Genomic DNA, 15571 nt, shown 5'->3' on the forward strand with positions numbered 1-15571 from the left:
TGTTTGTTCTGAATGCGCAAAATCAGCGCCATATATGTGAGCGATACAGTTTCGAAGAATGGCTACTTTCCTCTAAACACTTTTCGTTACATCTGATATTCGATCTGACCCCTTCTATTGGTTTTAAATACGTTCCACTCACGTTTTACGTCAAAAACTCATACTAAACAGCACTTCGCATTTGAAATCCACCGTACAATCATTTGAAACTAGCACGCACTCAAGCCTCCACTATAATTGGCCACTTGTGTTTCAGTGTTGAGGCCGCCTTGCATGTAGCTAGCAGCATTCGCAAATCACGGATGAAAAGAGGTTATTTTTGTTAACTTCAGTGCTTGTTTGTTTTTGGTATAAAGGAGTCCACTGACTATTATTCTGCCGGACGATATCGACCTATCAGTTATGGTTAGAACAAAAATTTCACAGTTCCGAACAACTGACAGGCCGATAGCGTCTGACGGACTGATAGTAAGTGGGCCCCTTTAAAATTGAAGTGTGAAAAAGGGAAACCGTCACGTATTTGAACATGTCATGAGTGCGAAATAGGCAAAATATATGTCAAGGCTGCAACAGTAAAGCAGCTGCAGTGTTACCATCCGAAAGTCCTCTTCTTCTTGTGTTATCCCGGCATTTTGCCACGGCTCATGAGAGCCTGGGGTCCGCTTGGCAACTAATCCCAAGAATTGACGTAGGCCCTAGTTTTTACGAAAGCGACTGCCATCTGACCTTTCAACCCAGAGGAAACTAGGCCTTATGGGATTAGTCCTGTTTCCTCACGATGTTTTCCTTCACCGAAAAGCAACTGGTATATCAAATGATATTTCGTACATAAGTTCCGAAAAACTCATTGGTACGAGCTGGGGTTTGAACCCGCGACCTCCGGGTTGAAAATCGCACGACTCTTGCCGCTAGGCCACTATCGCAGTTACCATCCGAAAGTCACCTTGGAAAATATTTTTTTGATAGAAACTTATTTACTTTTCTCACAAATGGCGTGTCGTGACGAAAGATATTTCATAGCTCCGCTCATTACCCGGACGGGTATGCCCGGGCAGGATTTATGCCGGAAGAGGCAATATCGGCCGCGCTAATGACCCGCGTTGCCCGGATATAGCACACAGAGGCTGAACAGTATAATAATATTGCAAGTTACTGATAGGCAAATTATAGTGATTCACAATAAAATACCTATTGTGTAACCTTTCTGTAAGCAATAAATGGTATCTTATTTTATCTTCTTTTTTGAAGTTTTCGCACAAGACCGTTTTCAGAAAAAAGTACAGTTTTTTTTTTTTTAATTAACAAATGTTGGATTATTTCTATTCAGAGCAATGAGGAATATTGTCTGGTTCTCAAATTTTGTCAGCACTTTAAAATGTTCTTATTTCTTGTATCCATAAAAAAACATAATTAATATCAGAAATGGATACGATTGAGTACGGGATTTGCTTTGTTAATATATTTTTTATGGCTTACGATTTTGTTTTGCGAACTATGCTGCATTTTTATTTATTTAAAGAAGTCAAACAAATTCCAATTCCCGTGTTTCATTTGCGAAAGAAATACGGACACTTTCGAGCGCAATTGAAAAAAAAAAACAGCCAAGTCGGACTCGCGCACCGAGGGTTCCGTACTTTTTAGTGTTTGTTGTTATAGCGGCAACAGAAATACAGCCTGGTGACAGACAGACAGACGGACAGACGGACAGCGGAGTCTTAGTAATAGGGTCCCGTTTTTACCCTTTGGGTACAGAACCCTAAAAATAAATACATATATCCTAAAGTCGGGTTCTACACGAAAAATGTTTAACTGACAGACACTGTGTGCTATTCAGGAAACGTGCTCTTTCATCAGCGGAAACGGTTGAACGCCATCACGCGTGGCGATGCCGTCATTACCGTACGGACCAAGGTTTTTTTACTGTACCCCTAGTGTAAATTTCATTCGATATCGTGAAGTGACGTAATGTTAGCGTTAAGCGTCATTTTGTATGGGATTTTGAGTTTCCAAAACCAGCCTGGCGCGCTGTTCAAAATCCCATACAAATCCATACTTCCATACTATCCATACTAATATTATAAATGCGAAAGTGTGTCTGCACATTATTGTAGTCAGTTTTTCCTCAGTCACCCGTTGACCACGAACGGTGTAAAGGGTTCGAAACGTCGGGATGTATTATAAATTCAATACACTCTATATAATCCGATTTCATATTTTTATTTCATGTTTTATATTATACAGCCGTTTGAAATGTACAGTTTTTTCTCGGTACAATCCTTATTCGCACATCTGCCCTTTGAAAAGGTTACTTCACTTTCACATTTCACACAATGGCAAAATCCGGTAATGTTATGAAAATATTCCAATTATTCAAGAAACGAAAATATAATAATAGAACAATATCCACAACTTGATAGCCAAAATGATTAAGGCGATTAGATTATCCAATGACTTTGAAAAGTAATCATAATTTCATGAACTTACTTGCTTACTTCGCTGGCTCAGCGACCCGAAGTGGATCTTGGCCTCCAATACTAGATTCCGCCATTCGTTTCTGTCCTGTGCGATCCGACGCCATTCAGCCGCTTGGATTTCACATAGGTCTTTCTGGACCTCATCGATCCACCGGTACCTAGGCCTTCCGACCGGACGTCTCCCAGTTAGTCGCCCCAGATAAGCACTCTTGGCCGCACGATCCTCTCACATCCTCTCAATTTCACGAGAGCCATCTTTTTTATGATATCGGAGGCAAACGAGCGGACTAATCGCCTGATGGTAAGCGATTACCGTAGCCCATGGACACCCACGAAACCAGAAGGATTGTAAGATGGGAATACGCTCTTTTCTTGAAGGTTTAAAGGTCGTATCGGCCCGGAAATACCGCAGGCGACAGTTCATTCCACAATAGTCAAATGGAAATATTCACGTGACATTTCGTAGCATCTATTTTCGTTTGGCGTTTGTTGATGTACAAGTCGCCATCAGATATATCGGAGCGGCTAAGGCGCTGACAAATATCTGAACACGCCTCTATAGTCTTGACAATGCCTTGGCGTTAGAGTGCGTGTTCAGATATTGTGAACACCTCGGCCGCTCCGATATATCTGATGGTGACTGTACGATTGTCAATTGGCTAGGCCGCCAGGTCGTCCAACCATTTTATCTCTATCTATTAGGTACTAAAATAAACTACAAACATGACTTAGGAACAACTTTTTTTGCTTCTCACATCATAGGTGGTTATCTATATTAAATTTTATCCGTGACCACAGCTGGTGCAATTGAGCTGAAACGACGGATTTAAGGTAAAATAATGAAATGTAATTGCGGTAGACCCGTTTTTAGGGTTCCGTACCCAAAGGGTAAAAACGGGACCCTATTACTAAGCCTCCGCTGTCCGTCTGTCCGTCTGTCCGTCTGGCCATCTGTCCGTCTGTCCGTCTGGCCATCTGTCCGTCTGTCCGTCTGTCTGTCACTAGGCTGTATCTCATGAATCGTGATAGCTAGACAGTTGAAATTTTCACAGTAATGTATTTCTGTTGCCGCTATAACAACAAATACTAAAAAGTACGGAACTCGGTGCGCGAGTCCGACTCGCACTTGGCCGGGTTTTATTTTCTAGCCTATCTGAGTGTCCCAATGCTGGGCAAAGGCCTCTCCCCTTGATTTCCACGAGACTTGTTAACATCATTAAATATGTGTACAAACGCGAGAGTTTAGTATTAAACTTTGAATTATTTACAAAACTATTCGCCTTAACAGTCGCTTTCTATAAAATATAATAGGTTATTGTTTCACTCGCCATTTGACATCAGCGCGTCTGACATGCAGTACGTTTACCTCCTATTGTCTTTAAACGTAGTGAATTGTATAGATCCACTACTCTGGACCAATAACGGCTTTGTCCAAGGAGTCAGTGAAAATGGTATTGTCAGTTTCATGGGAATACCTTATGCTATAGTTGACCCGTTGAACCAGTTTGGGGTAAGCTCACCACTTTTTCACGTCTGTGACAAACAAGTACACAGACCGGGAGGCCTACGAAATACTATGGATCTTTAAATTTAACTGTTCTTTCAATCCCTAAATCTCGAAAATTAAAGTGGCTGTTTCATACAGTTACTCCTCAGATGTCAATGTCTTTTACTTAATCGCCAAATTTTTTACATTATTTGGGTTGGGCCCGTAGTAAAATTGTTCAATATGTGTATTAACCTCACAAAATTTTATTAAGGGTTAAAAAAACCTCGTACACATTTACTAACAATAGGGAATATTACGCGAAACTCTGCGAAGGGGGCGCCACTACCACAATCTGAGGGGCTATCGCGAAACAAGAAAATCGAAGTTTCGTTATCTAACATCTCTGTCACTCTTGCACATTCGAGCGACAAAGAGGCTGATAGCGAAATTTCGGATTCGCGTTTCCCGGTAGGTCCTCTGTAAACAAACCGCCTTGATGCATCAATGTCATATATTATTATCTCTGAAAACTTGTCAAAAACCTGTTATAGGTAGAGTATGTATAAGTTACTCTATGGTTTACTAAAACGGCTAGTGCTGCACTCTGGTGGCAGAACATTGCGTAATATCCCCTATCGAAACATGATTTTGCTATCTTTGCAGGAAACGTTAGAGGTACCTCCATTTGAAGGAGTCTACTCTGCTAAAGATGATACGGCATTATGTCCACAACAAGATGACATAAATTATAAAATAATCGGTACCCTGGACTGCTTACGGATCAACGTTTACGTCCCTGAAGGAACTAACCCTGACAGTCTACTCCCAGTCATGGTCTTCATCCACGGCGGAGATTTCAGGAGATGGAACTCTAACAGAGACACTTACGGTCCTGATTTCCTTGTCACCAAAGGCGTCATTCTAGTAACGTTTAATTATAGACTAGGCGCGTATGGATTCATGTCTATACATAGATCAGATATACCAGGTAACGCTGGATTAAGAGATCAGTGGAAAGCATTACTATGGGTCAGAGAGAATATAGTAGCTTTTGGAGGAGATAATGATGATGTTACATTGTTTGGTGAGGACGCAGGCGCTGCTTCTGTAGAAGTCCATATACTTTCAAAAAATTCTAAAGGCCTGTTTCATAAAGCTATTTTACAAAGTGGATCAGTGCTTTGTGATTGGGCCATGGCAGAACGGGATACACAGGCACCGATGAAATTAGCTAAATATTTAGGACTAGATACAGATAATGTCGACGACGCTTTAAACTACTTATACACAATTGATCCTAAATTGGTAATAACTGCCTCTATAGATACAGGTCTCATTGAATCTTTTAAACCGACAGTCGAAAAAGAATTCTTTCGCGTACAATCTATGATAAAAGACAAGCCAAGCGAACTGTTAAATGAAGCGTCGTTATCAATCCCAATTATAATAGGATTTAATAGTAGAGAAGATCATCCTAACGTGCGTTACTTCTCAGATTCTCTTGATGGTTATTTTAAAAGAGCGAATGCGAGTTTCAGAGCTAAGATAAATAATTACTTCAATTTAGATGACGAAGATTTAGATGAAGTTGAGAGTCGAGTTAGATATTTTTACATACCCGATCAAAACGTCGGTCTTCATACTATTGAAGCTATGTTCGATTTTGATGCTGACTTCTCTTTAATGTATCCAAGTTTAAGAGATAGCCGATACTATGTAGAAGCTGGTGCTACAGTATATTTGTATACATTTGATTACGCCGGTGGAAGGAACTATATGAAGAAAAGATTTAGGGTGAATTTGAACGTTGGAGCTATACATGGGGATGAGATTGGGTATTTATTTCAACAATCGTCTGACATACACCCTCGATGCTCAGAAACAAATGAAGATAAAGTGATCATTAATCTAATGACATACATGTGGACAGATTTTGCCAAAACCAGGTATGGTACAAGTATATTTACAAGAGTTTTTGTAATTATATGAATATTATTGTCAAATTATTTTTAAACATGATTTAACTGGAAGCAAGCATTAGCAAAATTAATTAGAAAGAAGAAACATTCCTTTCAAACACATTACCAAAAGAAAGTTTTTGACGTCTAACCTGATGTTTTTCTAAGGCCAATGTTAACGTCGAAACAATTTTAACAAAACTAAACAATAACACCTTCCTTATACTGTGGTTAAACGGTAGACTTTATAATTGAGTAAAACACCCGCTGCACGTTGTAGCACGTAGTGTGTTCTCTGTCACACCTTCCTGCGGCGGACGGCGTCCTGTCTCTTTTTAATTTGATTTTAATATTTTCCCATTATATTTATTTCAGTAACCCAACTCCAGCAAGACATATTTTCACCTGGACACCAGTGATTGAAGAATTCTCTTACGCTTTGTTAGGTGCCAAGCTGCAAATGATACATCACCTCTATCACCAAAGGATGGCGTTTTGGGACCAAATCTTTGAGAAGTACGGAGAATTTATGAGGTGGTAGAATGTACCATGTGAGAAGAGAAGTATGAACTCCTTCAACTCATTATCCAGGGAAAGATTCAAGGGAAAAGATCATCCGGACGAAGAAGTAACTCATGGGTCAAAAATCTTTGAACATCACTCTCATTATTCCGCGCAGCTGTGTCTAAGGTCCCTTATGATAGCTGACCTCCGGTAGGAGATCTGATAGCACTGGAAGAAGAAGGATGAATCACCTCCACTAGTCTTTGTCTGCCTTCTCCAATAGGGTTGTTTCTACGTGTTGAATTTTATAACTAAATCTAGCAATTTATCACAATAAATTGGAAACTTAAAAAATATATGGGAATAATAAATAAATACAAGACTTCAAAGTAAAAAAAAATACTTCTAAGTAGGAAAAAAAATGGTACTACCATTCGATTCCTTACATTTTATTATAAAAATATTATACAGCAACAAAGCGTTTCGTCAGAAAAGTGCGTGCCAGACTTTGACCTTAATAAAGGTGTAACACATCACTCACTCACATCACTCACTGGGTAATACATCATCATTTATAAATCAACATCAACAGTTTTAATTCCTGGAAGTGCATGGTTTGTAGGTAGTTAGACCAAGATAAGTCTGCAACGATTTTGATTGCATACGCAGTGCAGACTTCTATGAAATTATGACGATTCAGACTTCTATGAATTAATAACATAACACTAATTGCCTTAATCTAACCATAAAGAATGAAATTTTTGACAAAAAACATTAGTTTTTTTTATAAAAAAAGACTAGTTTATTTGTTTGAAATTCGCTTTTGTCAGTATAAAAGTACCTACAAATAGATTTGCCATTTGATATACAGACTAAAAAGAGAGAAACTTTTGTAGGTATTCCAGCATTCTTGGCGAAAATGTAAGTAGCGATTTGCATAAATATTTCATAGTTTTAATAATAAAGGTTCCTTCAGAAATTCTTAATGCTTTAAATTACCATTTTCTTGGTTAGCGACACAGAGTAGTAAATATTAAGACCGACAGCATGTGCGTTTCCCACGCTAGGCATATTTTATACTAAGGACAAGTAGGTACCTATATATAAAAGTTCTCAGAAATTTAAATTTAGCAAACAATGAAAACATGTTAAGATCTTTACAGTAATTATTGAATTTTTTGAATCTGTGATATTAATTACCTAATGTACCTAATAATAATGTATAATATAGAATAGGAATAAGCAAAATTGACATGTAAATCTTTTTATATTTTTATCAATAAATGATCTATCTATCTATCTATCTAGTACATATGGTGCTACTTTTTTGCACTAGTGCGGGAATGAGCACTTTTCGTGCATATGTCAAAAGTTTAAAGGGCCATATGTACTGTAAAACGTTGTACGATACACGTGCGAAAAGGTAATTCGCAACTCGTGTCGATTTAAAACACTCCCTGCGGTCGTGTTTTAATTTATCGCCACTCGTTTCGAATTTCCTCTTTTCCGCACTTGTATCGTAAATAACTATAATATCTTTATTAGATATTCCTTGCATGTCTTATTATTATTTATGCGATAACCAGAATTTTTCTGTATGGAAACTTGCTTTAAATTCTCGTGTAAGTTTCGTGTCCACAAACTTTCGAGAATGTTCCTGCATTTCTGAGAAAGTTCTGCAACTTGCATGTTACTACGCGTGCCTTGTCATTGTTTTTGTGCGCTCTCCCATTTTTGCATTTTAGCAAAGAGGATATATTAAGATAGAGCGGTACTGTCATAGTAAATTTTGTAACCACAGTGAATTTCACTGCCAATGAAGATTTATAAAAATACGATAAAATGTATTCAAATATGGATAAATGATTTTTTTTAAATCACATTTAGAAACGGGTCTATCGCGAATTTTTTTTTTTTTACCTTTATTTACCGACGTTTCGACACAGGTTTCACTGGTCGTGGTCGCGGCTAACTGACGTCCCAGCAAAATGTCAAAACAGAGATTTGTGTGGCTACCCCACGAAAAGTGCATTTAAAGTTCGAGGTAATGTCTACCTCGAACTTTAAATGCAATTCGCGATAGACCCATTTCTAAATGTGATTTAATATGTGTTTAAACCGCGAAAGTTTTAAATGTTATATGATTTTTTTTATTTGCATTAATTATTTTTATGATTTTGACCCATGTTCTTTCACTGATATGCGTTAAAGTTGTTAAATAACAAACAAAACCGTCAACGCCCTCTATACGAGAGTAGGCCAAAGGTAGTGGCGCCATCTGATCGAAAATCAAAATTCTGTGGCTTTGTGTGCATTTAAACTAAAAATGATTTAAATTTGGACTTACCTAACCGATGTCACAGCCACTAATTAGGCCGAATACGAACATATGAAAACTTGCCGAATATGCCGAATACCGAATATTCGGACCATCTCCAGACTATATACTATTATCGCCATCTACCACGGGCCATCTATCGCATTCTCGCGGCGCTGTATCAGTGTTATCAGTATTTTCGATTCACTAGCCCCTTGTACCTTGTAGCGTTGAATTTATGCGGCCGATTTAACTTTTGGTGCAGTTTATACTGCAGGTGACCGAAGACAAACAAATGGAGTTTATAATGCAGCTATGTCAGGATGGATCGCATCCGAAACACTACATTGCGCACCAAAACACGCATAGCTGACGTGGGGGTGAATACCGCCAGGCTGAAGTGGGACTGGGCGGGTCACGTCTGCCGCATGATCCGGATAGGTGGGCTAGTATATTCACCAAGTGGATGCCGCAAACCAACGCAAACGAAGCGCGGATGTGGCAGGCCCAGACGATGGCGGGACGACTTAGACACCTTCATCAGTAACTGGGTAGAAAAAGCACAACAACGGGAGTTGTGGATATCAAGGGGAGAGGCATTTGCCCAGTGACACACTAAAACGGGCTAAGAAAAAAAAATGCAGCTCTATTATTTATTAAATCATTTTACGGTTTAGACTCACTTGTTTTAGTCACTCGCGCGACAAGACAGTGCTTGAGAAAGGAAACCTAGGCTCTCCGAAACATGTCGCGCGAGGGACTAAAACAAGTGAGTCTAAAGTCTAAACCGTAAAATGATTTAATGTTAGTATGTCTCACAACGGTTTAAATTCGTCTATTATTTATATAGAAATTTTTACGGCGCTATTAATAACTAAAAAGTAGTAGATAGGTATATTATGGGGAAATCCGAAAATGTAGAAGATACAAAGGAACTGCCTAAGCATTATCCTAATATTGGATAAAAAGCGTGATTTTTATAAAAAAAAAACATTTTTAGGGTTCCGTACCCAAAGGGTAAAAACGGGACCCTATTACTAAGACTCCGCTGTCCGTCTGTCCGTCTGTCTGTCTGTCACCAGGCTGTATCTTGTGATCTGTGATAGCTAGACAGCTGAAATTTTCACAGATGATGTATACCGGTTGCCGCTATAACAACAAATACTAAAAACAGAATAAAATAGAGATTTAAGTGGGGCTCCCATACAACAAACGTGATTTTTGACCGAAGTTAAGCAACGTCGGGCGGGGTCAGTACTTGGATGGGTGACCGTTTTTATAGTTAATGGTACGGAACCCTTCGTGTGTGAGTCCGACTCGCACTTGGCCGGTTTTTTTTAATGCCGGCCAACAGGCCAATTCGAACATTTATTGACATTTGAATTATGATATTACTTATAGGTTATCGTGTCATATTGGGTAGTTATCGTGCGTCTCGCCAATACAAGCACGGACAAGTACGAGCGAAATGAACGATATTTGAATGACGTCAGTTAGATGTCAGTCTGATATCAGTTTACCTACGTTGGAATTGGCCTTCAAGATTCAATTTCGTACAAAACATTTAAAAAAATCAAGTGAAATTTTTCGAAAGGACTATTAAAAACAATATAATTAGATGTCACTTAATCTTCTTCTCTCTTCTCTCTTTCATTTAGATATCATTTCGTGTGAAAGTGTAATTTGAAATTGGCCTGGATTAACGTTAAAAGGACCAGAGAGCGAAGGATTATCGTGACGACCCAGATTTTCATTTACCTATATTAATAGACTTACAATAGGCTGAATCAATCACTGAAACCCTTTCCCCCTTCTCCCCCTTTTCCCCCTTTCCCCTCATCATCAATATTCATTAACCACAGTTTCCGTCTGACTTCACACAACTTAATGTTTTAATAATCATTATCTCTTGAATAACATTATTGAGTTTGAAGTTTTCACACCTCTTTATACACCCATGTCAATGCAAAATCAATCTTATTAAAAACTCCGTAGAACGCAATGATCAGCATTTTATAAATTTGTAGAATTTCGGCGAATCACACACTCATACAGTCAGTTTAATGGAATTTGAACTTTAAGGTTTACTTAATAAGGGTTTGGTGAGCAGAAAATTTAGATTAAACAATATGCACACATTGCGCCGCTGAAAACAAGCTCCGTTCCTAGTTTGAATGTGTAACTATTACGCTGAATTGACTTTCGATGCGTGGAAATGTGAAATAAATTTGCATTTATCATTTTCCTATTATTATACATATGCGGAAGTATTATAAATTTTATAAGTCTACTTATTTTAGATGATTGGTAATCAAGTGGGGAAGTTGTCTTTTGTTTGGCTGGGTTTTGAGACTAAAACTAAAAGTTAATTAAAACTTGAATTACTTTTCAAAGTTCAAATAGATTCAAAAGCTAAGAACCAAATTACCTCTAACTTTCTAAATAAATAAATCAGCGTGCGTCAGTGCGAACTAAACCTACTTAACAATACCTATCCGTGGCCACGATATTAGAGAGGTAAAAACAAAGTTTTCCGAATACATACATATATTTTATAATCACGCCTATTTCCCGGAGGGGTAGGCAGAGAGACCACGGATTTCCACTTGCTACGATCCTGACATACTTCTTTCGCTTTCTTCACTTTCATAACATTCCTCATACACGTTCGCCGGTTTAGGGTGCTCTTGACCTGGCATTTCTTTATGATTTCCCCGATCTGATCAGAAAAAGTCCGACGAGGTCTACCTCTTCCAACTCCAGCTTCTAAGTTTCCCGAATATTCGAGAAATATGGCCTATCGCAAAAATCCGGGCGGTGACACTGACATCGATTTTGACATTTGCGACAGCCATACAGTCGGCAGTAACGTCGCGCCGCATTCCTGCAGCAGTAATGCTAATTTAGTCTGAATCTGAACCTAATCGTAAATCTACTGAACAATAACCGACGACCGACGATATTAGAGACGTAAAAACAAAGTTTCCTTGAATATTCGAGATTTATGGCCACCCGAGACCGTCCGACGTGATTCATGACGGACCAGCATGTGCATGTACCTGTACGTACTAGTGGGGTATGATTTCCTAGTCTTTATTAGGTGGAAATTAATTAAAATTTATTAAATTAATTTAATTAATTAATTTAATTATTTATTTTTTAATTATTTCGTATTAATCGTTGCAGCAGCAGCATCCTCATTTCAGGCTACTTTTTTGGTGAATATAATATGTGTAAGTACGGTTTCGTTTATATTATTGATCGAAAGAATAAATAATCCATACTAATATTATAAATGCGAAAGTCTGTCTGTCTGTCTGTCTGTGTGTTCCCTCTTCACGCTTAAACCGCTGAATCGATTTAGATGAAATTTGGCATTGTTGAGTCCCTGAGAAGGACATAGGATAGTTTTTATCCCGAAAAATCATCCCTTAAGAAAGTAAAAAGCGGGGTGGAATTGAGATAATTAATGAAGTGTCTGCTAATTTGTGTGCATAATATGCTCAAATTGAATAATTGCTATAAGATTTTCTCCAGGCGCTATTCTTACTCTAGCTGGGGTTACTAAGTCCACGCAGACGAAGTCGCGGGCAAAAGCTAGTAAATAAATATTATAGGACATTCTTACAGAAATTGACTAAGCCCCACGGTAAGCTCAAGAAGGCTTGTGTTGTGGGTACTCAGACAACGATATATATAATACTTATACAAATACTTATAAATACATAGAAACGTCCATGACTCATGAACAGCGCTGGTGGCCTAGCGGTAAGAGCGTGCGACTTTCAATCCGGAGGTCGCGGGTTCAAACCCCGGCTCGTACCAATGAGTTTTTCGGAACTTATGTACGAAATATTATTTGATATTTACCAGTCGCATTTCGGTGAAGGAAAACATCGTGAGGAAACCGGACTGATCCTAACAAGGCCTAGTTCCCCCTCTGGGTTGAAAGGTCAGATGGCAGTCGCTTTTGTAAAAACTAGTGCCTACGTCGATTCTTAGGATTAGTTGTCAAGCGGACCCCAGGCTCCCAGGAGCCGTGGTAAAATGCCGGGATAACGCGAGGAAGAAGAAGAGAGAGTCCATGACTCATGAACAATCTGTGCTCATCATCACACAAATAAATGCCCTTACCGGGATTCGAACCCAGGACAATCGGCTTCACAGGCAGGGTCACTACCCACTAGGCCAGACCGGTCGTCAAAGAAAGGAAATAAATAAATAAATATTCTTCTTCTTCTTGCCTGATCTTTCTTATTCTTATAATTTTGGCTCAGGCAATCCCAATTAATCTATCACAAATAAATCATCGAAATTGGGGGTCGAAATTGGTTTGCTTTAGGTATCATGGATGTTCCTTTGATCCATACTGAACGCGGTACCCTGAGCCACCACACACTAGCGTCTTTCGAGCGTCGGTTTCTAAGTCAGCGCTATGGAAAATGGCGTTGCTGCGCAGTTGCGTCAACGTTGCGTCGAACAGCAGTAATAGTGTTAACTAGACGCGACGGTCGAGAGATGCTAATATCACAGGGCGGACACGCTATACATCAAAAATCACTTGCGTTTCTATGTGTGAACGGCACGTCTGTACACGCAGCATGCGTTAAAGTGTGAGTAAGTTGCTTAAAAATAGTACTGAGCGGCCGGCAAACGGCCGTCAATCTGAAGTCGCGGGGCGAGGTAATTCGAGTTGGGGTGGGGCGGTGCGTGGCCGTTCTGTATGATAATACTATTACTTATTGTGTGCTAGTGTGGTGTGGCCCTTATACGGGCAAGGCACTGCAAATATCTTAGCAAATACACAAATTGTGATCCCTCCCTGAACAGACCTGGATTTGTTGTTAATGTCCGACCCCGCGTGAGCTGGCATTATAATTACGGCCTTTTATCTGCCGAGGGAATTACAATTGCTTACTGAATAATCGGCTCAGACCAAGTTTATACTTGGTTTTATTCTTTTGTCACACAGAACGTCATTTTATTGACTAGGTACCTACATACATTTGCACGCTTGCATGCAAGCTAGATACCTAGTCAATAAAATGCCAAAAGAATAAAAAATAAATTCAAATAAATATGAAATTACAAATTAAATTTTTCAGAGGGAATGGAGGAAATATTGTTCAGTGTGGCCTATATATTCCACTCAAAAGATATAAAACCTGCGCAGTGACTAGAATATTGACTGGACACTGTAAGTTCAACAAAGACATGTTCCGAATTGGGAAGAAACAGGATGCGACATGCAGGTTCTGCCAGGAGTCAGAGGAGACTGCAATGCACATTCTCTGTTCCTGTGGACCACTAATGTAAAAAAAAAGTATCCACTTAGGGCGGCACATCATCATCATCATCATGTCAGCCGATAGACGTCCACTGCTGGACATAGGCCTCCCCCAAGGCTCGCCACTCCGACCGATCCTGTGCCGCTCGCAACCACCGAATTCCCGCGACTTTCACCAGGTCGTCGCTCCATCTCGTTGGAGGCCTACCGGCAGTTCGTCTTCCGGTACGCGGACGCCACTCCAGAACCTTCCGGCCCCACCGGCCATCAGTTCTGCGAGCAATGTGCCCCGCCCACTGCCACTTAAGGTTTGCAATTCTGCGAGCTATATCGGTGACCCTAGTTCTACTGCGGATATCATCATTTCTGACTCTATCACGCAGAGAAACCCCGAGCATAGCTCTCTCCATTGCCCTTTGCGTGACCTTGAGCCTTCTTATGAGGCCCATCGTTAGCGCCCACGTCTCAGATCCGTATGTCATCACTGGCAACACACACTGGTCAAAGACTTTTGACTTAAGACACTGCGGCAATTTGGACGAAAAGATACTGTGGAGCTTCCCGAACGCTGCCCAACCGAGTCGGATTCGACGAGTGACCTCTTTCTCGAAGTTGGACCTACCTAACTGGACTGTTTGTCCTAGGTATACATAATCGTCAACAACTTCGAGCGCAGAGCCTCCGATTAATACGGGAGTTGGCACAACATGGACGTTAGACATGATCTTCGTCTTGTCCATGTTCATTTTCAGACCAACTCGTTCAGATACTCTGCTGAGATCAGCGAGCATCGCACTGAGGTCCTCCATGGTCTCAGCCATGACTACGATATCATCGGCAAACCGAAGGTGAGTGATGTACTCGCCATTTACATTGATGCCTCGTCCTTTCCAGTCCAGAACCTTAAAGGCATCCTCCAATGCAGCGGTGAACAGCTTTGGGGAGATTACATCTCCTTGTCTGACTCCCCGCTGCAATGGAATAGGCTTCGAGCTCTGGCCCTGTAGTCGGACGGACATGGTGGCGTTTTCGTACAGACACTTCAGCACTTCGATATACCGGTAGTCGATTTGGCACCTTTGGAGAGACTGCAGCACAGCCCAAGTCTCGATCGAATCGAAGGCTTTCTCGTAGTCCACAAATGCAAGGCAAAGGGGGAGGTTATATTCCTCAGTCTTCTGTATAACCTGCCGCAACGCATGTATGTGGTCTACGGTACTATAGCCTTTACGGAAACCTGCTTGTTCGGGAGGCTGGAAGTCGTCAAACCTGCGTGCGAGACGGTTCGTGATGACTCTCGAAAACAGCTTGTAGACATGGCTCAGAAGTGAGATGGGTCTATAATTCTTCAGCAAGGTGTTATCACCTTTTTTGAAGAAGAGCACCACCACACTTCTGTTCCACGCTTGCGGCGTTTTTCCTTCGCGCATGACGGAACTAAACAGCGTCTGAAGGGCCTTAAGGACTGGTTTACCACCCGCCTTCAGGAGTTCGGCCGTAATTCCGTCATCACCTGGGGCTTTGCCATTCTTAAGTTGTTTG

At 40.3% G+C, this 15571-nt stretch overlaps 1 protein-coding gene and 1 long non-coding RNA gene across 2 annotated transcripts in view; one reads left to right on the forward strand and one right to left on the reverse strand.

The window, feature by feature from the left end:
• Positions 1-15571, reverse strand: part of LOC134741279 (uncharacterized) — a 239099-nt gene that overhangs the window by 142185 nt on the left and 81343 nt on the right. The gene's annotated exons all lie outside the window — the stretch shown is intronic.
• LOC134741644 (acetylcholinesterase-like) lies at positions 4606-6462 on the forward strand. The gene is made up of 2 exons (XM_063674497.1): positions 4606-5909; positions 6297-6462. The coding sequence occupies exons 1-2, from the start codon at positions 4606-4608 to the stop codon at positions 6460-6462; spliced, it is 1470 nt and encodes a 489-aa protein (XP_063530567.1).

The sequence above is a fragment of the Cydia strobilella genome, chromosome 5, assembly GCF_947568885.1.
Source record: "Cydia strobilella chromosome 5, ilCydStro3.1, whole genome shotgun sequence".
Classification (NCBI taxonomy): Eukaryota; Metazoa; Arthropoda; class Insecta; order Lepidoptera; family Tortricidae; genus Cydia; species Cydia strobilella.

Excerpts from the sequence above, each read along its gene's own strand:
- LOC134741644 (XM_063674497.1), top strand. The coding sequence starts at position 4,606 with ATGATTTTGCTATCTTTGCAGGAAACGTTAGAGGTACCTCCATTTGAA. Across the intron at positions 5,910-6,296 it reads ACAGATTTTGCCAAAACCAG|TAACCCAACTCCAGCAAGAC; the intron begins GTATGGTACAAG and ends TATTTATTTCAG.